Raw genomic sequence first — 25,229 nt, 5'->3', positions numbered from 1 at the left:
TTGCTGGTGTTTAACGATTCATCTCAGTAGCTAAAGTAGGTTCAAAGCTTTGTGTTCTGGTATATTGCTGTTATGCTTGCTATTCTGCTGTTGTGCTGGTACCAGTAGATATGTGGTTGTGTGCTATGTTGTTTGGCTGCTACTGCTACTGTTGGTTATTGTTTGTCACTGCTGTTTGTTACTACTGATGTTTGATGCTGCTGTTACTGCTAATAGCTACTGTAAAACATGTAAAAAACAGTTAATTGTAACAGTAAGACCTACAATTTTCCAACTAACCACCTTTTTTGTTAACTTCGTGCGATAGCTATGGTCAATTTATTGTAGTTGGGATTTTCTGGGGGGCGGTAACTGATGGTTTATGGATTACCCAACAAAAAAATTCGAAACTAAACCACGAATAGTTAATTATTGAGTAGTTTTTTCCTAAGTAATCTCAATCTATATGGCCACTCAGACTGACTTCCATCTGTTATTTGACAGGAAGGGAATAAAATCCCTCTCTTTCTGATAAAACTAAGGTACACATGTACACTAGAAATTAAAATTTAGCAAGAATGAAAAAAGGGAATCACTGGGAATGGGATTCAGATGCCCCTTTGCACACCCAAAGAAATCGCTAGATCAATTGTATTTAAGTTAAACTAACCTCCATTTGCTCACAGCTACAGCACCGAGGAGTCCCATCGTGTTCATGAAAGGGGCAATACTTCTGGACCCAGAAAGGATGTGCTCTATATTCTATAAGACCAGCAGCGTTTGTCGGTATCTGGAAAAAAAATCATAAAACTTTTAAAAAGGACCAGCATGAATTGATAAGAAATGGAACTTGAAAGATAAGTGTAATAGTTTCACACTACAAAAAGATGCCAATTCACAAAACCTTTTAGTGTTTCCGAGATTTCCTTACATAAGATGAACCTAGGTGCCCAGGTTAGAATAGAGGTTCAAATGTCCAAGACTCGCAATACTTGAAGTCGAAGATGTTTAAGACACCGCAACACGTTCTCCCAACCGAAACCCAGGTAAAAATTTGCATGAGGACATTTAAAGCTATGTTAGACCAACTCTTGTAAATCTACAAAGTAGCCTTGTGGAGGATATGGGCTTGCTGAGTTTATTTAGAACGACACTGGATTATATTTACCTGGTATCATCATTAATAAATTGGTTAAGAGTTTGGCTAATCCAACTCTCTAGGCATTCCCCTTGGCATTTTTAATGGGAGCAAAGAGTGGAGGCCCCATTGCAACAAGAAGCTAACATTTGGGTAGAAAAATTTACTTATAAGAAAGCTTCCCTGGATTTCTAGTCTCCAGAAGTCAAATAGAGGAGCATGGCAGAGAATTTGTCCAACCAAAAGAAAAAAAGAAGAAACAATTGTTCTTTCCAGGACATGTTGCAGCAGTTGTTAGCCTAAAAATTGAAGGCAAGTGTGCTGTGATACCACCTGCTCCAAGGAACTAGGGCAACAATAGAATTTCAAGGGAATCCACCCGGATACTTGGGTTAGTATGTGACCCCAGATTAGGATTTTGATCTCAGGATAGTATTTGATGGCAAAACAAGATTTTGATCTATTCATTAATATCCCTCAACAGTTTTCAGAGACATCAAAATAAAGTCACAGAAGAAAAGAAAACAGTCCAGCTGCTTCTTCTATTTTTTCCTTTTAAGTTCTAATTATAATCCGTATGATTAAAGCTCAAGTAGATTTCATAATGTACAACAACAATAAAAGTCAGTGGTCACCACAACATACAATTTTTTTTCATATATTTAAAGCACTGTCATTTGCAATAGCAAAGTACAACAAAATACATGGACATCAATTCATTGCTTTATATGATATGACATGCAAAGGCATGAACGTTATTGACACGGCCACAAAAAATTTCAACATGATTCAGTCCAAAGAAGAAAAAAAAAAGGAAACAACAATACAGATTTGATGCAGTACATGTTGCACTGTGAAGAATTAAAATTTTCCCATTCGCACTAGAACCTGATTATGCAAGATAGAATCAACAAGTTATTTCTTGACACTTGGAAGATACTTACAAAATGTTTGCAAACGTCGCATTTTGGGTGATAGTGCTCCTTGTAGCAAAACTTGTGATAAGGATAATTCCCAGACAACAAAAACTACAGAAGAAGCAATATGCAAAAAACCTCAGCACCAAAAAAATCACAGGAATTAATATTCTACATCAGTTATTGACTACTAATGTACACTGATGGTCCAACATTCAAATCAGAATAGAACTAGAGTATTTTGGCAGCATAGATAGTAGTTTTTTTACCTCATAATCACAAATTGGTTGGTTGTAGGTATGGCATCTGAAACATTCAGGATGCCAAACTGCATATATTCAAGCAATTCAGAAATCTTCCGTAACCAATCTCGGAATTACAACTCGCACATACTCTATCACAAGGAGATGAAGTTTTTAACTGTTCTTGCAGAAGTGTAGCGTGAACAAAATCTTTTATCTTATTCAATATTGTAACAATAGAGCAATTTCAAAAATCAAAATTAGGGTTTTACACAGGTATCTACTATCTACAGAAATTGATTCTACATAGAAACTAGGGTTCTATATAGAAATCGATTCTGCAAAAAGAAAACCCAGAAAAATCCAAAATCGAATTCTCTGAAAACCCACAATCGGAAACCTCTTCTCCAGCACCGTCACCCCTTCTCTCTCTCTCTCTCTCTCTCTCTCTCTCTCAAAACCCACAAGTCGAAACCACCAAAAATCGAGTCTAAAGAAAGAAAACCCGGAAGAAATTACCTCCAATGCAAGACCTGCGCCGTCGCCGTCCTCGACTTCTTTGCCCGTATCTGGATTTGCCTTCAACAACAAACACAGAACAACCACAGAGAGAAAGAGACGGGGCGATGCGAGGCTACAGTAGCCCTGGCCGCTGACGTGTTACTGTAGCAGTCGCGCGATTGACGAGGTCGGAGACGAGACTGTTGGCCAAGGGTTTTGAGGAGTTTGGCTCTGGGAAGAGACGAAATGGGGGAGAAGACGAGGTTATTGGAGATGATCGTTCCAAGTCTCTGAAGAGGCAGCAGCCCTAGGTAACGGGAGATTGGAAGTGCTGGGAAAATTTTCTAGCGCGAGACTTGAAATTTTTCGAGCTCTAGGTTGCGGGAGATTGAAATGTGTTTTGGAAGGGAAAAGGGTAAATAGTGAGTCTTAAACGGTGTCATTTTAAGTATTCTATTTGTAATTCACTGTAGTGGAATATTGGGCATTACACATGAAACGGTGCCGGTTCAATGAATGGTGCAATTAGTTCTTAACGTCCGGATTTTTACTTAATTATCCGAACCATTCATCTTGTAGGATTCATCAAATTGAATTCCCACATGAAAGTTCAAATTGATCGAACATCCTCAACTACCTCATCGAAATACGTTTATACAGTAAAAAAATTAGATAAGTCTAATCATTTGTCGGCTTTACTAAACTATTCCAATGAGGTGGTTACGTGTATCCGTTAAACTTCATTTTCAGTAGGAATGATCTACTCTACAACGTACAAAAGATGAACGGTTTTGATTGCAAATAAATACCTCGAGTGGTGTTCAGGTGGTGCATTATGAGACTTTAATACCTTCGGATGAATTAAATGTCTTCCGATCAAGTAGTTGTTGATATCCGATAATCTCCGATTTTGATGGCACTAATTGAATTGGTAAATTATGAAATTCCAACGGTTTAGATTGCCCATTATAAGAATAGATTAAACAATAATCTTTAGAATCTATACGTTCAACTTATTTTGTAGTAAACTAAGTCATCTGCTATAGGTGAATGTATAGTAGTCATGCAACTACAATACAAACATGACGATTGATACCGTTGAATTCCTTGAGCTTGTCGACTAGATCATTCATGCGAATTTTTGGCTCCATCGGGTTTAGAAAACCCCTTCATCGGTATGCAAATTCGTTGATAAAATGAAATTTTTATGTCCGATCAAGTGTTTAACGATACGCGATCAACTTCATTATAGTTAATCGTTTTCCGTTAGACAATTGATCGAACAAAAAATATTATTTTTCTAATGAGTTCATTTCTTGATAAAAGGGGTTTTCTAAATCTGATCGAGCCACAAAGTCACAAGAATGAATAATTCAACGAGTGCTACAAAATCAACGATCCCGATTGTCATGATCATTGTCTTGCAATCGTGTGGCTACTGCAAGAACGAGAGCAACATAAGACTTAGTTGATTATCAAGAAGATCAAAAGTACAGATTGTAAATTAAGGCAACTACCGAGTCATTTTCATAATGCCCGATATGAACCGTTAGGATTTCACATCTTACTGATTATAGTATTGTCACCAAAATTGGAGATCATTCGATATTGAAGATCACCTGATCGAAAAACATTTAATGCGTTTGGAGACGTTTAAATGTTATAGACCACTAACTGAGTCCCGCCTAAGGTCTTTTTTGGTAATCGAAACTATCTATCTTTGACATAATACGAATAAAATTATTCATACAAAAAATGAAGTTAACCGCATATGAATAGACACTTGATCGGACAACAAATTTATTTTTATTTAAGAATTTGAGTGCCGATAAAGGGGTTTTCCTTAAACCTGATCAAGCCAAAATTTTATAAGAATTTTAGGATTAAGAAGAAGAAAAAAAAAACTGTTTCGACCGGGAAGGTAACATTGTGATCAATGTAGTTGAAACAAATCTTTCCTTTCGTGAATTTTTTTAAAAAGAGAGTAAAAATTGATATTTTCCGACTAAACCTATAATTAGTCGGCTAATATTACTAAAACCCGACCAAACTAATTAGTCGGGGAATGTATTTCATTTATTAATTTTATAAATTGGTAAAAAAATTGTATTTGCCGACTAAAACTATAATTAGTCGGCTAATATTAATAAAACCCGACCAAACTAATTAGCCGGGGAATGTATTTCATTTATTAATTTTATAAATCGGTAAAAAAAATTTGTATTTGCCGACTAAAATTATAATTAGTCGGCCAATATGAATAAAACCCGACTAAACTAATTAGTCGGGGAATGTATTTCAATTATTAATTTTATAAATCGGTAAAAAAAATTGTATTTGCCGACTAAAACTATAATTAGTCGGCTAATATGAATAAAACCCGACCAAACTAATTAGTCGGGAAATGTATTTCATTTATTAATTTTATAAATGGGTAAGAAAAATTTGTATTTGCCGACTAAAACTATAATTAGTCTGCTAATATGAATAAAACCCGACCAAACTAATTAGTCGGGGAATATATTTCATTTATTAATTTTATAATAGGGTAAAAAAATTTGTATTTGCCTACTAAAACAATAATTAGTCGGGTTTTATTAATAAAAGCCGACCAAAGTAATTAGTCGGGGAATGTATTTCATTTATTAATTTTATAAATTGGTAAAAAATCTGTATTTCCCGACTAAATATATTTTTTGGTCGGCAAAATTCAAAATTTAGTGACTAAAGTAATTTAGTCGGGAAATAGAAAAACATTTTCTGACTAACATATATTTAGTCGGTAATGGTTCAACATTTGGCGACAAATTTTTTTTTAGTCGGGAAATTTGGTCGGCAATTGTGTAATTTGTTGTAGTGCACTTACCCCCAGTTCCATCCTTGTTAAAGTAATGTAATTGGAAATTGCTTTGTCTTCATTTTTGCTACCGACATTAACTTTCCTAACCTTTAAATATCTCATTGAACTTTGCGTAAAGGGCTCCTAGAAAAGCCAATGTTTGTTGAATGAAAGGAAAATTAGGAAAGTAACATAAAGCAAGAATTTAAGGAAGAAAAATGGAAAGTAGTCATACTTTACAGTAGATGCATGCGTGTGGGCTCACTGGAATATGTCGGCTTCTTGTTGCGCTTATAGCCACAGTTCCTTCCTTCCTTTGGTGGCGGTTTCTCTTCGCTTCACCTCGTCTTGCTCCACGGTAGGTATCCACAGACAGAACCACACCATTAGTTCATGACAAAGAGGAGGACAGTGTTGACAGAGAAGAGGAAGTTGGAATCAGTGAACAGGCCGGAAGACATTGTAGGGATTAAAAATACGCCAAACTTTATTATTTAAACTCTTGCTGCCAATATTGAACAGGAAGACATTGTAGGGATTAAATACGCCAAACTTAATTATTTTTTATTAATGTTAGTTTCTCGCGTTCATTACCAAAAAAAAAAAAAGATTGTCCTTTGTTTTCGTTCTCAAATCCCTTCTTCTAGGAACCAAAAGTAACTTACACAAGACAAACGTTTTCTCAGAAAGAGGCAGGCCTCAAGATTTTTTATTTTATTTTAGAGGAATGTTACATACACAACTTCAAACTATAACTCCAGCAAAATTGCGTCTGGTGTCGTTCAGTGCGCATGGATTCACATGCACCAAACGGCTCTAGATATAATTGCGTCATCGGTTGTATACTTTAAAGTTGTGTAGGTAAACTTCTTTCGTTTTTATTTTTTATCAACATACTACTACGAGTATATATGTATATATTACATCAGTCTTGCTAATTACCTCCGCTCATTAGGCAGATGATAATGTGTTAATAATTCCAAACAAATTCGGATATCAATGCATATCTCACGAAGATCAACAGACTTTCACATATATCAATACATCTTTCTCGAATATCAATGTACTTTCATACTTTGGGCAGATGTTAGAATAATCCTAATTATTAAATACATCCTCCGTCCCAAATTCTTAGTCTTATACGATTTTACATGCAACTTTCAATTGCTTATATCTCTCAATGTATATTATGTTTTTGAAAATATTGTTTAATAGAAATAATTAAAATCTATTAAAGAATGTCTATATTGTATATTTTAAATAATATATATTTTGAGATATAGGTCATTGAAAATTACACGTAAAATCGTAAAAAATAAAAATTTGGAACGGATCGAGGAAGTATATATTGATTTATTTATTTGTGTACTTCTGGTCCTGAAACATGCCTTTTCTGCAACTTAAAATTTCTTTTGTATATTTAAATGTGGTTAGATGAGAAATATAAGTATGGATGCGATTTGTTTAATCTTGTTTCCCTTTCGCATGGGCCATGCGAATTGAATTCTTTAGACAGAGGGACCAGCATTTGGCTGTTTCTCTGGATTATCTAAATTTTATCTTTTCTTTCCCCCATTGATGGCACATGGGTTGGGTTTCCCCTACTGCATGTTTGTAATTAATTATATATATTATATTAGTATTGTATTTGTGGACGGACGAGGGAAAAGGAGGGGAAACTTATCTAGTCAAAAATTCCCGATTTGCTAGATCTCGCTTTTTGTTATAACCAATAGGAAGGAATCGAGGGTTGCTGTCTTTACTGTTTGGTGGCCAGTCTACTTGTTTGAAAGTAGTAGTACCACTACTCTCTCCTCTCCTCTCTTTGGTACTGAAGTCTAGATACACATTACACCTTCACTATGTGTGTGAATTCTACTTAAAAAATATGAGTATATATGTAAACTATTTGTGTAAGTACGTGTAGGTCTTAATATGAATAAATTTGTGTAAATAGTTGTGATTGTAGAATAATTGTTCTGGATATCCATTTGCATGGAATTTTAGATGCATGCTTGATGCGCATCCTCATGCAACTAACGCGAAAAAAACAGAGAGAGAGAGAGAGAGAGAGAGAGAGAGAGAGAGAGAGAGAGAGACGGGGGGGGGGGAAGAGTGAGGGAGATATGGGGCTTGTGATAAGGTGAGGCTCGCATCCCAACAACAATCGGTTACTTCAACTTTTGTTATGCTTAAATAATTTTTCGGAAGTGCACCCAGCACGTCGAATAAATAATTTTCCGGAATTCAGTCACACCATCCGCTGTCAGGGAGTGGCAATTAAAAGTCAGGAAAAAAATCGTGTAACTGAAGATTGACAGTATTTGAGAATTTTTAAACTCAAGACTTTAAAAGTGAGCAAATCTCTTTATATTTTTTAAACTGTAGCCACCAAACCATACCCTTGGGGTTAATCGAATACTTGTTAAAAAAACCCACCCCACACACACGAAGAATTTCATATTTAATCGTAGGAAAAAGATGTGAACCGTTTACAAACAACGTGTACCTTAGAAAAATAAAGATATGCCTTTTGTGCTTAAGAATTTTCAGGTTAATTAATTATGAATTTTCTGGTTCATATGTTACTCCTATGTATTTTTATAGTTTAATTTGCCACGTAACTTTCTGATTCATTTTTTAATTATTTTCTTAGTGTTTGTTTTTTAACATACTACGTATTCTGGTCAATTAAGAAAAAATTTATACGGTTGCCCACTCAACTCCTCTCCTACTCGCATAGAGAAGTCGGAACAGGTATTTAGCTGATCTATCCTACAAATATTGTAGGAACCCACTTCGCGATGTCGCCCACTCAATTCGTCCTATTCGCTGAGAGAGAAGTCAGAACAGATATTCAGCTGAGCTATCCATAAAACATATTTTACAAATTACACAAGTTTTTATTATAGACTATACCATCACCTTCGAACGCTCCGGAGTCCGGAACAGGTAGAGTTTTGTTGATTGAAAATAAGTGGAGGTGAGGATGACATCCAGTAAAGGGAATAGAAAACAAGCTAGGTCGTTTCAACCATTGTTTTCATGTACTCCAACTTGCACATCCAATTTGCAATCTAGGACCCTCTGTACTGTTGGAGCTGACAACAAATTCTCTCAGTAGGTAAGAGATTATTTTCAAGGGAAAATAACGGTCAATGCGTGTTTTTATAATTAATATCTGTCAAGAATATTTTCAGTATTAACAAATATTTTTAGTTTGTTTTTAGCAGGTATTAATTATCAAAACACGTCATTAGCTGTCAATTTCCCTATTTACAAAGTACAAGTTCGAGATACTATATTAATTACGAGAGTCTATAACCAAATCCACCAAAGTAAAAAGGGAAGAAAACCCACTGATCCACACGCAGGTGGGAAAGATTCAAACCCTTACCTTTTAAGAGGATGCAAGAGTCTTGCTTTATTTGGAACATTTTTTGAAAAAAAAAATTGAAAAAATAGTAGAGATAATAAGTGGAGAGAGATAGAAAGAGAAATGATTGAAAGTAAGAAGAATCTTTTTTTTTTTTTGATCCGCAGTAAGAAGAATCTTTTGAAAAATGTTTTTCAAAAAAAAAAAGCAAACACTGCAAAATCAACTAAACTAGCCCCAGTCGGTAGAAATTCTCAGTAGTAAAGCTATGGTTACTATCATTTGGTGTACACTTGGGAAACTATTCTCTGGTTGGTCGTGATAATGTTCCAAAAACTAGTGACCTGTGACCTTAGTCACATAGGAGTATAATTTTTTAGAATACCATCTACTCCCGTTTTCAATTTTAGTGGCATCAATCATCGTCCTCATTGATTTTAGTAATTTAGGATGTATTTCAAAAACGTTTTCACACTCTCATTCGTACAGAACAAAATTTATGTGATTTAGCAACCACAATATCTTTAGAGGAGTTTCTTTTCTGGAGGAAAGGGCTATATCCCATTAAAATCTATATATGTAGAGTTACTACCAAGTATATGGAGTTCCCAAAACAATCTGCATGTATATTTGATATCAGAAAGCCTACCAGCATAGATTTCAAAGAACAAACAACACACATAGATGGGATTTGAACCTATTTTGGGTCACACAAAGATGATTGGAGCCGCTCATTTTGTTCAAAACGTCTTGTTTAAGGTCTCAATGAAAAATTAGTTCATTTGGATATCGTTATGGGGGTTTACGAAATACCCAAACTTTGCTTCTGAAAATGCCTATTTTCAGAAGCAAAATTTGGGTATTTCGTAAACCCCTTTACTGATATCCAAACAAATTTCACTGCAAGAAATTTTGCTTTTCCCGGTATTTCATAAATGCCGCTAAAAGTTTAAAAAATGCCGGTAAAGAGTATTACCAGCATTTTTTTGGTATTACCGGCATTTATTACAAATGCCGTCTAGGAGTGTGTCGGTAAAAGTACAAATGCCGAGAAAGGTCTCAATAAATGCCGGCAATAGTTGGACTCATTTGCGGCATTTGTACAACAAATGCCGGGAAAAACTATACCATATAATACAAAATGCCACCTGGGTGCGCCACGTGGCGCCCAAATTTTGTGGAGAAGTTGCTTGCCCCAAGATTCGAACTCGTGACCTTTGCCTCGCGCACGCATGAGACTACCAACTGGGCTAGCCACCATATTGGGTCCATGTGTCTGCCACGTGGCGCGCAAATTTTGTGGAGAAGTTGCTTGCCCCAAGATTTGAACTCGTGACCTTTGCCTCGCGCACGCGTGAGACTACCAACTGGGCTAGCCACCATATTGGGTCACCTTGCACAATGAAAAATATTTATATTATACGGAGAGTTTTTCCGGCATTTTTTTCAACAAATGCCGGTAATAGTTTAATGGTATTATTTTGGCGGAAAAATCGACTTTTGCCGGCATTTTTTTAAAACAAATTCCGGTAATAATTATTTATTTCCGGCATTTCTTGAAATACCGGTAATAATGGCTTTTCCGGCATTAATTAAAATGCCGGTAATAAAAATGCCGGGAATGACCATTTTTCTTGTAGTGATTGTGATACCCCGCTTCTGATGGCCGACGGTACCGCAGGATGGCAGGCTCCATCCGAACAGGAGGGGGCAAGTCATGGTTTATAAGAAAAGATCCCTCCTACTTGTACAAGGCCTTTTAAAGCCGTAAGAGCGGGCCAAAGCGCTTAATAACTTCACAGTTAAGCGTGCTCATCCTGGGGTAGTCCAGGGATGGGTGACCTACTGAAAAGTCTATGGGTTTTGGACATCCAAAGCTGATAATATTGTACAAAAATGGAGCGGGTCGTTACAAACTTATTTTAAGTTAAGTGCAAAAGAACGCACCCTAGTGAACACTCAACATTTTAGTACTCGAGGCATTCGGCAAATTCGAAGACCCATTTTTCAAAAATTAAAGGAACTAATCCAGAAGACCCATTTTCCTTGCTTATTAAAGAAACTAAATTGTACATACGGTCGGTTGCTTGCTTATGGTAATTTTGGCAGAGGAGAGATGAGGAGATTTGAGGATAACAGTGAAATTGATGGGAATTGATTTTTGCCCTCTCCTTTTTTTGTGTGTGTTCTTATTCATATTAACTTGAAATACTTTTCTGTAATAAATTATAAATGTTGGTATTGCAAAAAATTGAAGAGAATTACGGCTTGAGATATACATCACAGAACAAAAGGTGGTGTTGGGGTATTGCAAGCGAGAAGATATATAGTATTATAAAATTTTAAAATCATGAAATTAATAAGCGTCGTTAGGGAGGGGGAGATCGAAGTAAAAAAAAAAACTTGTTTAGGGTTTTTTTTTGAAATTAAGAATAAAAGCTAACTTTGGTTGGGTTAATAGTGCCCCCCTCCCCCGCCAATGAGAGAGAAGGTTTTGTTCACCCTCTTTTAGGGAGGATGAACAAAATTGCACTCCATTTCATGTATATAGTGTTATAAATTTTTTATAGATATAAGGCCATCCACAGTGGTATAACCAAAAAATAATTATTGTTAAAGTTAACAATATTTGTGCAAAAAATGGCTCACAATGGTATAATCAAACTTAGCAACATCCTTAAAAATAATCAAATTTTGGGCTTTGGATAACCAAAACTAGCAACATTTTTCAATAATCAAAATTTGTGAATCCCACACTACATAAGTTAACTAGTTCCAAAATTTTTATATACACGTATTTCAACTACTATTTTATTCTTCTCTTCTTCACTTGCTCTATATCTTATTAACTTCAACCACAAATTGTTTCTCTTTCTTTTCCTCCAAAAGTGAAGCTTATATTTCTCGATCATCTATAATTTAACTCATCGTTGCTGGATTAAGGTATTTTACTCTTCTTTTACGTTTCTATTTTAGGCTGCATTCTTATGAATTTAACTTAAACTTAACTTAAATCTGAAAATTGTCTTTATTTGAATTTTTATCACATTTTTTTGTTTTGAACCAAACTTTTATAGGTTATTAATTCGTTTCAACGAGAGGAATCGGGAAAAGTGTTTTTTTTTTTTACTTTTACCCAAGTATTTTGATAAATAATCACTTTTTAGCACAAAAAAAATTGATTTTTTTGACTAAAAAGTGGTTATTCATTTTTTTGTTCCTCCCCCTATGGTTGAGTAAACAAAGAACCTTGCAAAAAAAAAAAAAGAAGAGGAAGAACCTTGTATTCTTTTCCAAATTTAAGAACACATCTGATATTTTTTTTTTGAAAGATTAAGAGAGTGGTGAATTTGTGATATAGGCTATAGGAATAGGAAGAAAAAAAAATCGGTGTTGTTTTGATAGATAACTCTAGGAAGAACATCATATATTCGATATATTTTTGCCCAAAAAAAAAACGTAATGGAGGGAAATGAATGGCGGGAAACAAAAGGGGAGAGAGAGATTGTGTGAAATTGTAGTGGACCCGTTATTTTGGTTATAGACTAGAAGTGACCATTGTGAACCTCAACATTGTTAAGCTTAGCAATCTCTTAAGTGAATAATCAAACGCTGATGTGTCAACTTTTGATTATCTATTTTTGATTATACCACTGTGGATGGCCTAATACTCTACTCCAAATACTAACCCTTTTGTAGTTTTGTGAATTGGATAGGATCCTCTTTGGGATTGGCCGGTCGTATTGAGGGTTATTGTCCTTTGGAAGTTCGCTTTAATGATTGAAATCGTTTAGGATCCTCTTTGGGATTGGCCGGTCCTATTGAGGGTTATTATCTTTTGGAAGTTCGCTTTAATGATTGAAATCGTTTTACTTTTTAGAGCTTGTCAAGATATTTATATTTATATAAGTTTTAGATCATGTTCATAATACTTTAAGCGCACATGAGATCATGTTGATTGAATTTCTAGATGATCAAACGAATTTCAGGAACACATTTATTTCAAAAAAACATTTTCGCAACACGTACTTGTCTGGTAGATAAGTGTGTTCTAAAGTAATGTGGATACAAATTTGGTCAACATTATTTTTTATACAACTTTTTTATGAACTTTACAAAATAAAAGATTTCGAACATCAACATGAGTTAGGAAAAAGACTCATATAGCCTTAATTGGACTGTCTTGACGAAGTGAAGGATCCTCTTCCTTTTTGGGAACGAAAAAATTAATGCAATGTACATTGATTAAATTAGATACAATTAATTGCATTGTTTTACTGGCCTGAATAGCCAAACCACTAATAAGCAACAAAAAAAAAAAAAAAAAACAAATTCATAGGATTAAAAGAAAATCTAGCGAAACCCCACAAAAGACTAATGATCGTATTAGATAACTGTCAAATTTGCCCAAGAATGAATTTTGGATATGATCAAGATCATCATCAATCTAAAATATACACGACGATCGTTGTCATCTTCTTTGCCGTAATTGCTATCGTTGGTGAAACTCCGTTAACCATCGCCCTTATCTGGAGCTAGCTTCCGTTGTGATTTTGTTTGCAATTACTATAATTCACTAAAGGGAATTGATTTTCGCACATCACAAATAAATACCTGAACTAATTTGTGAAGTGCAAAAATCACTATCCTGCAACAAATAATGGAGTAAAATTGGTAGGTAAAGAATGATCGTGACTTGACAAAACATTAAGTGATGAGTGATCACTTTTACTTTGTGGAGCTGGTAGGAGAGGGGGAATATTAAAACACTACACAACTGCACAAACACAAATGCACGCAGACTCACATTTAAGTGTTTATGTTTTTGCGTGTAACACTAAACTTGTTGTTTTAAGAAGACAATACCGAGCCAAAATACAACACATATTAAAGTGCGCAAATCCAAATATAAATATGTCAATAATAATACTATGCATCTAAATTTCACACGATAAATATGTGGACTCATACACACCGGATACTAGTATACTGTCCTTGGCATTAAAGTAAACAGCAAAATTGGGTTGCGGCACTGTCCGGACACTTTCACTTTCACTTTCACACGGAAAAGGATATACAGAATTGATAACTGATAAGACAATGGTCTTATTATAGAGAGGCCCACCCCCCACCTATATGTGTACGGTCTTATCGCATATTAACATGGCCCGTTCGTTGTTAATCATCCGTGGTACTGGCTGAGTGCGACAAAAACCTAAAGGAATGCTGTGCTGTCTGTCTCTACCAGAGCATCAATCAATTTCCTAATCGAGCCGATAACTAGAGCTCGCTTAGAGGAGAAGTCGAGAAATTTGGAGCTTCCGGCCCCTAATTCTTTTGGTCCGAGGAGAGCTCCAAAAAATACAGTTTATAGTTTAAATAATACTGAGGAGTTTCAATTGCCTTTGAGTAATATCTTATTGGTCATGTGATAGTTTAGATCCTCTAAGTGCTTTAAGAGATGTGTTTTTTGAATCTCCACTCCCTGAATTCTCCTCAACATTTCGCAAAATTTAGTTCGAAGATGGAGAGGTAGATGGCCCCCTATTGGGACTTCTGCTCTGGACTCCAAATATCTTTGAGTCGGCACTGCCGATAACATGGAAACATATGCGCAAAAAATTCATCCCTCGTTATCAAACAAGAAACCCGGCATCATTTTATACTTCCCTCATGTTATCAAAATTGAAATCCAACGTCGTTTCATTTGGTGATTTGAATTTTGAATCGTTGACTTTGTAGCTCTTTCTGTAAATGCATTAAACATGCAAAAAATTATAATTATCTTGCTTGAGGGATCACTGACTTTCTTTTGATCCTCTCTATCTTGGTACCAGTGTCTATTATTTATATATAATTAACATGCACCATGGACTGATACTATCAGGAATTGGCACATGGGGTTCTGCTCACGAAATCAAGGAGACGATCTCTCAAGACACAAAATCATTGACTGATAATACAGTAATGCTACACGCACAGCAAATGTGCACAGATTTTTTGTGGGGCCCACTACGGGTCCCACACAAATAATCCGAGCCGTTCATTAAATGTAAAATATTTTTTCAAAGGCCCCCACCAAAAAATCAGCTCAATCCGATATCTATAAGTATTTGATTCAATCATTTAACTTTTCATTATCCTGAGATTCGAATGAAAAGTTAAATGATTGAATCAAGCATGTATGAGTATCGGATTGAGCTGATTTTTTTGCGAGGGCCCTTGAAAAAATGTTTTACATTTAATGAACGGCTCGGATTATTTGTGTGGGACCCGTAGTGGGCCTCACAAAAAATCTGTATACAAAATCTGTGCACATTTGCTGTGCGTGTAGCATTACTCCTGATAATACTATAAGGAATTGGCGCACATGGGGTTCTGCTCAAGAAATCAAGGAGACGATCTCTCAAGACACAAAATAAGATGTACAAAAGGTCAGTAGCAGATTCAGAAATTTTATATTCTAGGGCACCTATTATTCATAATTTTAAAAAATATTTTTCTGTATGTACACTACTAAATAATCATTCAACCATTGAATATTGATCACTCATTTTATTCGCAACCGATTTTTCACAATCTTCATGGCTAAAAATACCATTTCAACTGTCGCGGTGACAATTATAAGATTAATGTCAAAGTCAAGAGCAAGTAAAGTAAATGATATAGTAATTTAATTTTCATAATATTGTGGATTGGGAGGAAAACAATAAGAGATAGAACAAAAATGGAGAAATAAAGGAAAGATGTAGAATAAAAATGAAGAAATAAAGGAAAGAGGTAGAACAAAAATAGACAAATAAAGATAAAAGGTAGAATGAAAATAGAAAAATAAAGAAAAAACAGGGGAATCAAATCCGGTCACCGAGAACTTTTCACAACTTGGAGCGACCGCAACACCATGCTAAATGGTTTGTGTTAATAACTTTTTTATTTATTTATATCTAAATTATTATTATTATTTTTTAAAAAGGCGTGGGGCACATGACCCCACCCACGTGCCCAACTGGGGTCCGCCCCTGCAAAAGGTCCTATGTGATAATTCAAGATGTTTATTTAGTAGACCGTGGCGTATGTATTTGTGTTTAGGAGATGCCCAAATCAAATGCATTTTTATATTGATTATAAAAATATATTTTATAAGTATATATTATTACTCATGAGATCCAAAGAAAATACGATATTATGTGTATATGCAAAGCTACCGTTTAATTTTATATATGCAACCTAAACCATGATTAATTACTTGAAATTTTGGAGATTTTTACCCCATACATGCGAAGTAAAGAAATTTTGCGAGTTTTTTTTTCTCAAAGGACTTGCAGTAGCAAATTCTATAAATTTTTTCCTAATTAACTTAAAAATTGTTATAATACGCGAGAGTATTTTTTGGAGTTGCGCAGGGGACTCGCGAGTGACCCCTTGCACCCCCTTGGGATTGCCGTTGGTAGATTTCAAAATATATGAAATTCATAACTCCTACGTACGAGAGATTTTTTAGTGCCGAGCGGGTGTATCCCACGTGGTATCCGTTCGGCTCATCAAAGCCGTCCGATACACTTTTGGACGGCTCGGATTGAAACCCTCTCTCTCCTCTCACCCCAACACTCTCTCTCATTTTCTCTCTCCAAATCTGAACCGTTCAAAAATGAAATGGATGGCTCGGATGTGCGAACGGGCACTACACGGCACTGGAATTTTTTTCCCTACGTACCCTTAGGCTGCGTCGTGAAGAAAATGTTCATAGGAAACAAATTACTCTATTTAAATTGTTTGTTACTTGTGCTATTAATATCTCTTGTTCATACTAGATTTTGTACTTCATATATATCAATTAATTATTGAGTCAGTTTTGCACACCAATATTTTATTAGTCAACTGCTCTTAATACCAACTTTTGCAATTTTGCTTTGCCAGAAGATTAGGGCCGGCTCAGAGATTTTGGAGATCTAAGAGACTAAGACGATCTTCGAAAGTGAGGCCCTTAATAATTGTAAACGAAAATCAAATAAAAAGTTGATAAATGAACTTTAATTTCAAAACCAAATACATGTATTTAAGGTGGAAAACCCAACAAAAAATACAACATATCACACTATTTCAAAAGCATCATTATCTTTACTTAAACATCACTCTTCTTGAAGTTTTAGCAGCAAAAGTACTAATTATGCCCTCACAATTAATCTCCTCTACCATTTCATTCTCGATGGATAGGATGGCCAGTCCATTTAACCTTTTTTGTGACATAGTTGGGCGAAGATAAAATTTGATCAACTTCAACCTTGAAAAACTTCTCTCTCCGGAGGCAACGGTAATGGGTATAGTCAATAGGATTCTATAAGCAACCCAGGCACCCAGAGTAGTAGCGTTTAAGGGGGGAAAAAAGATGTATTCATGCACCCACCACATTGAATAATTTTGAAGGGCCCCAAAGATTTTGGCAATCTTGCGACTTTTTGTTATTCCTCCTTTTTGTTTTTTTTTCTTGCGTTCCAACGGTTCCGTGTTCCATTTTTCTGGGCCATTAAGCCTTAAGTGTAGAATGTCTTTTTGGGTTTAAAATTGGGCCCCAAATTAACACATATATACTATCTTACAAATAAGTGTGGGCCCTGTTTTATTGACAGTTTTTGGGGGCTTAAGGCCCAAGCCTCTTGGGCCTTAGCTCAGAGCCGGCAGTGCAGGAGATTCAAACTTAAAACTCTCACTCAGAAAGAAGAGTAACAAACCAATCATACTATATGTGGTGTTGTACCAATTTTTGCATTTAGGAATCACAAAATTTGGTTAAGGTTTAAACTTCATACTTTTGTATAGCTTAGGGTTGGGGTAGTTAGAATTAACAAATGCAAGTCCATGTCAGCTATCCTGGGGCATCTTGGCCTCATCCAATTTCTTTTTTTGAGTTTAGTTTTGCATAATATATATATATATATATATATATATATATATATATATATATATAATAATAAATATAATATTTTAGCCGTTAACAGAAACTAAGAATAATTTTTATTTTGAGTATTCTAAATTATGATGAATAATATTGCGCGGTTAATGATATTGCGCGTTATTGAAAAATATGATAGCAGCAAACCTGAAGGGGGTTGACGGTAGGTATTAAATTTTATAAAAATGGGGTGATGGAGGGGTAAAAAGGAAATGATAATACTAAAATTATTTTTGTTGATGTCAAAATTACAGTGCACAAAAAACTTGTACCATATGTAGTGTATATGACTTTTATGCACCGAAATTTTAATACCAACAAAAACAATTTTGATATTATTACTATCTAAAAAAATCAGAAATAAAAGAAATCACATACGGAGTATTAACCACGTTCATCCCACTAAAAGATTTTTTCCCATTTTTAATCAAAAGACTCTTCTTTATAAATAGCGTTAGCAAGACTCTCTCACTCTCTCAGTCTCGTCTCTCCTCTTTTTCAGTGCAGCGTCCCTTCAATTCTTCTGAGGACGGTTTGTTTCCAAAAAAATCAAAATATGGGTTTCACAATAACGCCGTCGACTGCCGCCGCGAAATGGCTGGGATTTGTCATGGCCGTGTGGGTTCAAGCCATATCCGGCAACAACTACACCTTCTCGAATTACTCCGACGCCCTCAAGACCCTAATGAATCTCACTCAAGTTGAACTCAACAACCTCTCTGTCGCCAAAGACGTCGGGAAAGCCTTCGGCCTCCTCCCCGGCCTTGCTTCCGACCACATCTCCCCTTCTCTCCTCCTCCTCATCGGGGGCATCGAAGGATTCATCGGTTACGGCGTCCAATGGCTTGTTGTCGCTGAGATCATCAGTCCTCTGCCTTATTGGGCGGTGAGCCCCCTACAATCTCACCTTCTTTATTCCCACACTTCTAAATAATCAAGCACTTTCTCTTCACTACCACATGAAAAAGTTTCAATCTTTACCCAAAATATCACCTTCTTCGTTTGAGACATTTAATCAAGCAATTTATAACTTTCTTGACTGCAAGCATGTAAAAGATTGATCAATCTTTACCCTCTATCTCACTTTTTTCATGGCGACATTTGAACGAGCACTTTCTTGACTGCAAAATGGAAAAGTTTCAATCTTTATTTAATCAACCCACAATCTCACCTTCATCATTGAGACTCACAAGGTCCCTTTGGATTGAGTAATTTGGTAAGAAATGAAATGAAAATTTATAGTTTTTATTCCTTCCTCCTCTTTCCTATCATACTGTTCCTCAAAATACAATTCAATCGCTTTATAAGCAACCAACTCCAGTTGTTAATTATCAATAAAAAACCGAAAAAGTTTCAATCAATCCATAATTATTTCATCTGCTTCATTGCGATACTTAACAAACACTTTCTTGATTATTACATGAAACAAGTTTCAATCTTTACACACTGAACCTTTCACCCACAATCAAAAGTTTCCATCTTTTTACAGAGTACCTAACAAATCGTTGTTGAAATTGTGAGCGCAGATGTGTATATTCCTCTGCTTAGGAGGCAACAGCACCACATGGATGAACACGGCCGTCCTGGTCACCTGCATTCGAAACTTCAGAAAAAACAGGGGACCCGTTTCAGGAATCCTCAAAGGCTATGTGGGTCTAAGCACCGCAATTTTCACCGACTTATGCGTTGCCCTGTTCTCCGATGACGCTTCGACGTTCCTCTTCATGCTCGCCGTCATCCCCTTGGCCGTCTGCTTCGTCGCCGCCCTCTTCCTCCGCGAAATTCCGCCGTCCTCCACCGCCGTCGAGGAGAAAGAAGAAGTCCGTTACTTCGGCGTCATCAACACCCTCGCCGTTATCGTCGCCGTGTACCTCTTGGTATACGACGTCACGGGGACCCACAGCAGCTCCTTTTCATTAGCATTTGCTATTATTCTTTTATTCCTGTTAGCCTCACCTCTGTTGATACCAATCTATATATCAATCAAGAACCAGGTTCGGTCCGGTTCAGGCTCGATTTCAGACGTGGAGGGTCACGTGACCGAAACCGAACCGCTGTTATTGGATGAAGAAAGTATCGCTGTTCAAGAAACAGAGAAGAAGGAGGAGACGGAGGAAGAGGAAGCGGAGGAGGTGGCGACAGAGGCGGTGGTGGTGGTTGAGAGGCGGCCGCCGGTGATCGGAGAGGAACACACGATATTCGAGTCGTTGAGATCGGTTGATTTCTGGATTCTGTTCGTGTCGTTTCTGTGCGGAGTGGGGACGGGTTTGACGGTTATGAACAATATGGGGCAAATCGGATTGGCACTCGGGTACACGGATGTGTCCATATTTGTGTCGCTCCTGAGTATATTCGGGTTCTTCGGGCGGATCATTTCGGGTACGGTTTCGGAGTACTTCATCAAGTAAGTTCCCAAGTGATAAATTATCTTTCCTGTCAGATTCATATAATTTCTCCGTACTTGCTTCGACAGTCTGCTAAAATCGTTGACTATTCCGTTTTATTGTTAGAAATTATAGTATGTGTGAAAATTTTAGTTTTGGAAACGAAATCACAGTTCTGATACCATGTTGGATTATTGTTTGGGCCGAAAGTTAACTTTAGGATGGATCTAACAATTCGTATCAAGCTAATATCCAAATCGAGTATTAGTTGAACTTTCACATGAACTTGCTCTGGCTTCTTAACTTGAGAAAGATTGATTCTTTTAGACCAAGCTTTCTGGTGGCAAAGGCAGTGATTTCATGGGCTTTACACTTGTTCCGGAACTTAAGTCGGTAAGCGATGGTGGTAAAAGAAATCGGAACTTCTTTTTTTTGCCCACATCTATTGATTTATCAACGAGAGATGCTCTGAGTTTGATACGTTTTGGAGGAAGGTAAAAAGATAATTTCACATACCAATTCACCTAAGACAATTGTTGAGTTTGATATGCTGATATATGCATATTATGTGGTTTCATGTCGGAAGTGCTCCATAGCTTAAGGGCTAAGCAAAGAATTGGAGTACTAGTAAAAAAAACTTAAATAGGATTTTGTAAATTTTAAATAAACTAGGGGTTGAGTAGTTGAGAGTTAATGCAGCATGTTGTTTTTTATATATTTACCAAAAAAAAGAAAGAATGCAACCAACGGGTGCAAGTGGGGTAGTGGTGGAATTGTCAGCATTGATACTGATTTCGTTACAACCGCGGTTGGAATTATTTTCTCTTTTTCAAACTCTTAACTCCTTGGTGGGTTGATTTTTTAGGGTCTAAAGTGGGTAGTTGCAATCACATTACGTCGGCAAAAGTGGAAATTTTTTTTTTTTTTTTGAGAAATGATTTTTTTTTTAAATTTTTTATGAAAGGCTTATTACAGACACTAGTGATTTCCTGCTTGTGATTTGAGGAAAATATACTGAGGTGAAGACTTTCACAAAATCAAAGTCCATCAGCCAACCTCACGTTCTTAATATACTAGTAGTTTATTTCTATAAAAATAAAGATCAAATTTTTATTTCATTAGGGATATTTATTATTTGTGGATCCTAAATATATTCGGGAAATTAGAACCCTTGTGATGGTACTATGCTATAGGAATATATCTACGAATTTGTTGGCTTGCTCTCTTTCTTTTTGTTTGCTTTAATAGTAAGAGTTTGATTTTTTTGTTGGGTTGCTTACAAACAGCACAGCAGGATAAGAATTTTACTTTTGAAAAGCCAAAAAAGGTTGGCAAAAAAAGGGTTAGTGAATGAGAGAGGGAAATGTTGTCTTGTCTTTGCTTAAAGGGTTCCTTTGGGCCTCATAAAAGAACGAGGACCACAAACCCTTTACGTGTCTCTGGTCTACCAAACTGACAATAATCTATTGCTTGCCGTATCTTGTGTACCAGTAATGGAAACTGATGCTCACACAGTATAGACTTCTATTACTATAACCAAGTCAACATCCGAACTTTCTAGGCAATTACTAACAGCTACTCCATCGACGACCTTGAGGTTTGGCCCAACGGTCGTGCAGTGCTCCAAAGGAGCGTGAGGTCTAGGGTTCGACTTCTATGGACATGAGGTTGACTCTCGTAGTAATCAAACCAGCAAGAGATAGAGATACTGGGTCTCATTTTTCCTCCATAGCTTCAGCCTTCAGGGCTAAGCTAAGAATTGGAGTACCAGTAAACAAAACTTCCTTGGATTTGGTAAATTAAACTAGGGGTTGAGAAGTTGAGAGTTGAAAGAATGCAACCAATTAATTTCCATTTGACCAAAAAAACAAAAAAGAAAGAAAGAATGCTACCAAGGAGTGCAAGTGGGCCTAGTGGTGAAATTGCATGCTTGTCAGCTTTGATACTGATTTCGTATCCGCAGTTGGCATTACTTTTCTCTATTCAAACTCTAATGCTTTGGTGGGTTGATTTTTTAGGGTCTAAAGTTCGTAGTTGCAAACTGCAATCAAATTACGTTGGCAAAAGTTTTTGGTTTTTGTTTCTGGAAGAAATGAACTTTATGAAAGGCTTATTACCGTCGCTAGTGATTTCTTGCTTGTGATTTGAGGAAAATATACCGAGGGAAGACTTTCAACTTTCACAAAATTAAAGTCCGTCGGCCTCACGTTCTTAATTATTTCTGTAAAGATCAAATTTCATTAGGGTAGGGATATTATTTGTGGATCCTCAATTTCGGAAATTTAAACCCTTATTATGGTAGCCGTGCATCTTGTTGGCTTGCTCTCTTTCTTTCTGTTTCCTTTAGAGTTTTGTTTTTTGTTAGGTTGCTTACAACAGCAGGATAAGAATTTTATCTTGAAAAGCAAAAAAAGGGTGTCAAATTATTAGTAAATGAGAGAGGGAAATGTTGTCTATGCTTAAAGGGTTCGTTTGGGCCTCATAAAGAACATAGACCACAAACCCATGTGTCTCTGGTTTACCAAACTGACAATATTGCTTGCTGAATCTTGTGTACCAACAATGGAAACTGATGCTCACATGGTTTTCTAAATATAGACCTCTACTATAATCAAGTCAACATCCGAACTTTCTAGGCAATTAACAGCTACTCCATCGACCTTGGGGTTTGTCCCAATGGTCGTGCAGTGCTCCAAAGGAGCGTGAGGTCTAGCGTTCGACTTCTATGGACAAGAGGTTGACCCTCGTAGTAATCAAACAAGTTCTAACATAACATTCTATTGAAGCAACTAGTCCATATTTAATTCTCATTTTCTATGTAACAGGATAGCAGGAACACCGAGACCTCTTTGGAATGCAGCTTCTCAAATTCTGATGGCCGTTGGCTATATTATCATGGCTGTGGCCTTGCCAGGCTCTCTATACATTGGCTCAATAGTTGTCGGAATATGCTACGGGATCCGACTTGCTATCACGGTTCCCACTGCCTCTGAACTATTTGGGCTCAAATACTATGGTCTGGTCTACAACGTTCTAATCCTCAACCTTCCGCTTGGCTCCTTCCTCTTTTCTGGCCTTCTTGCTGGATACTTATACGATGCGCAGGCTACAGCCACCGCCGGAGGGGGCAACACTTGCACTGGGGCACATTGTTACAGGCTGGTGTTTGTGCTCATGTCTGTTGCTTGTGTAATTGGATTCGGTTTGGATGTTTTGCTGGTTATTAGGACGAAGGTGGTCTATGCCAAGATTTACGCTAGCAAGAAGGCGAAGAAATCAATGGCCTTGTCTTAAAAGATGGTCGAATAGGAAGAAAATATGTAGTATGGGATTGATTGATGCAAATTTACTCGATGATATCCCATCCCATCCCATCCCAGGATTTGGCATTGGATTATCCCCTTAGCGTTGTTGTTGTAACCAATTCAATTCTTTTTGGTTATCAGTTAGATGTGTTCTCCAACACATTTTAGCTGAATGTTCCAATAATGCACTTCAGATTGGCTATCCTGAAACCAAGGTTAGCTTTTGGACTCAAACTGAATTTCTCGATTGTAGGCTTGCATTTTCTCATTTCGTTTGGGCCAAACCAATCTGCTCATCTTTTGATGATAAGGGCTGCTCATTATGACTACTGCATGTGATGTATAGTTCTCGCTATTTACCACCCCCCAGGACCAGGAAAAAGGAGAAATCACAAGTGGGCTTACAAAGAGCGTGCCAATGGGCTAAGAAAGAAAAGGCAACAGCAAAGTACTCACAGGCATCCTTTTGCAGGCCTGATCCAAATTCATTGAAAGCCCTTTTACTGCATGTATAACTTGCATTGCCAGCCTGCTTAAGATCCATAAGCTGGTTTTTCCTCAAAGCAAACCAAGCAATTACCATTGGGAAAGAATCGGGATACTTGGCAAACGGTCGTGTATGATGTGGATTTTTGGTCCGCAATAAATAATCGGGATAAGTTTAAGTGTTTTACAGAGCAAAAAACTCGCCCCATTTCCCAAGGGGGTGACAAATTCATGTTGGATTCAAAAATGTTTTGTAGGTCTTAGAAATACCCATGCCAAAGGGAAAGTGGCTAAATTTGGATAGTATTGATTTTGCTTCAAAGATGGCGATCCTTCTCTTCTCTTTTTCTTTTTTACCTTCAAAGCTATGCTATTTCCACTTCAATGACATGTACACTCCTCATATCTCTCTCTCTCTCTCTCTCTCTCTCTCTCTCTCTCTCAAGTGCATTCGGGTTCTTCGGGCGGATCATTTCGAATATGGTTACGGAGGTACTTCATGAAGTAAGTTAAACAATATCCCTAAGGGAGTAATAAATATGTTCCTGTCATAATCATATCGGTCTTTCTATTGTCAGCCCAGTGGGTTGACAATAAGCACACAAGAGAATAAGGAAAACACATATTTTTATATATATTTTTACACTTTTTAATATACATTCACACTTCTTATTGTCAGCCCAGTAGGCTGATTTTAGATTTTTCCTAATCCTATTAATTGCTTTGACGTTTGCTAATATGGTTCTATTGGAGACTTGCTCCTAATTCCATTTTCCTGTTAGAAAATAACCATGGGATGATGCAAACCCAGCCCTCATGGTTTTGCCGAAGATATGATCTTAGCAATTCCCTAGCCTCTTTAGCTTTGAAACCCCTGCAAATTTTATACATTAGAGATCACTCGTTTGCCCGTTCTCCTAAAAACTTAAAATTACAAGCTCAACAATTTTTCAAACGAGCACAATACCTGAAAAATACGACTATGCAGACTTCACATCATGCTTGGAGAGACGAATATGCTGTTAAGGGAATAGATTTTGTAATGAAACAAAACTACACTAGATTTACAAGTTACAGCAAATATATAAACAGGACAAAACCAAAACATAATT

General features: G+C 36.6%; 1 protein-coding gene and 1 long non-coding RNA gene across 2 annotated transcripts; one reads left to right on the top strand and one right to left on the bottom strand.

Moving 5' to 3' along the window:
- Nucleotides 1-412: 412 nt before the first annotated feature.
- Nucleotides 413-2,702, bottom strand: LOC131308530 (uncharacterized). The gene is made up of 3 exons (XR_009194462.1): nt 2,304-2,702; nt 2,062-2,145; nt 413-769 (listed from the first exon to the last, which is right to left on the bottom strand). It is a non-coding gene; the product is annotated as an uncharacterized LOC131308530 (long non-coding RNA).
- A 15,719-nt stretch (nt 2,703-18,421) lies between these two features.
- On the top strand, nt 18,422-23,865 carry LOC131308084 (protein NUCLEAR FUSION DEFECTIVE 4-like). Its single transcript, XM_058334904.1, has 3 exons — nt 18,422-18,828; nt 19,469-20,346; nt 23,152-23,865. Exons 1-3 carry the CDS (start codon nt 18,499-18,501, stop codon nt 23,618-23,620), a joined length of 1,677 nt encoding a protein of 558 aa, XP_058190887.1. The 5' UTR covers nt 18,422-18,498; the 3' UTR covers nt 23,621-23,865.
- Nucleotides 23,866-25,229: the final 1,364 nt, after the last annotated feature.

The sequence above is a fragment of the Rhododendron vialii genome, chromosome 11a, assembly GCF_030253575.1.
Source record: "Rhododendron vialii isolate Sample 1 chromosome 11a, ASM3025357v1".
Taxonomy (NCBI): domain Eukaryota; kingdom Viridiplantae; phylum Streptophyta; class Magnoliopsida; order Ericales; family Ericaceae; genus Rhododendron; species Rhododendron vialii.
This window is presented reverse-complemented; position numbering and strand designations above follow the sequence as displayed.

Excerpts from the sequence above, each read along its gene's own strand:
- LOC131308084 (XM_058334904.1), top strand. The coding sequence starts at position 18,499 with ATGGGTTTCACAATAACGCCGTCGACTGCCGCCGCGAAATGGCTGGGA. Across the intron at positions 18,829-19,468 it reads GTCCTCTGCCTTATTGGGCG|ATGTGTATATTCCTCTGCTT; the intron begins GTGAGCCCCCTA and ends TTGTGAGCGCAG. Across the intron at positions 20,347-23,151 it reads GTTTCGGAGTACTTCATCAA|GATAGCAGGAACACCGAGAC; the intron begins GTAAGTTCCCAA and ends TCTATGTAACAG.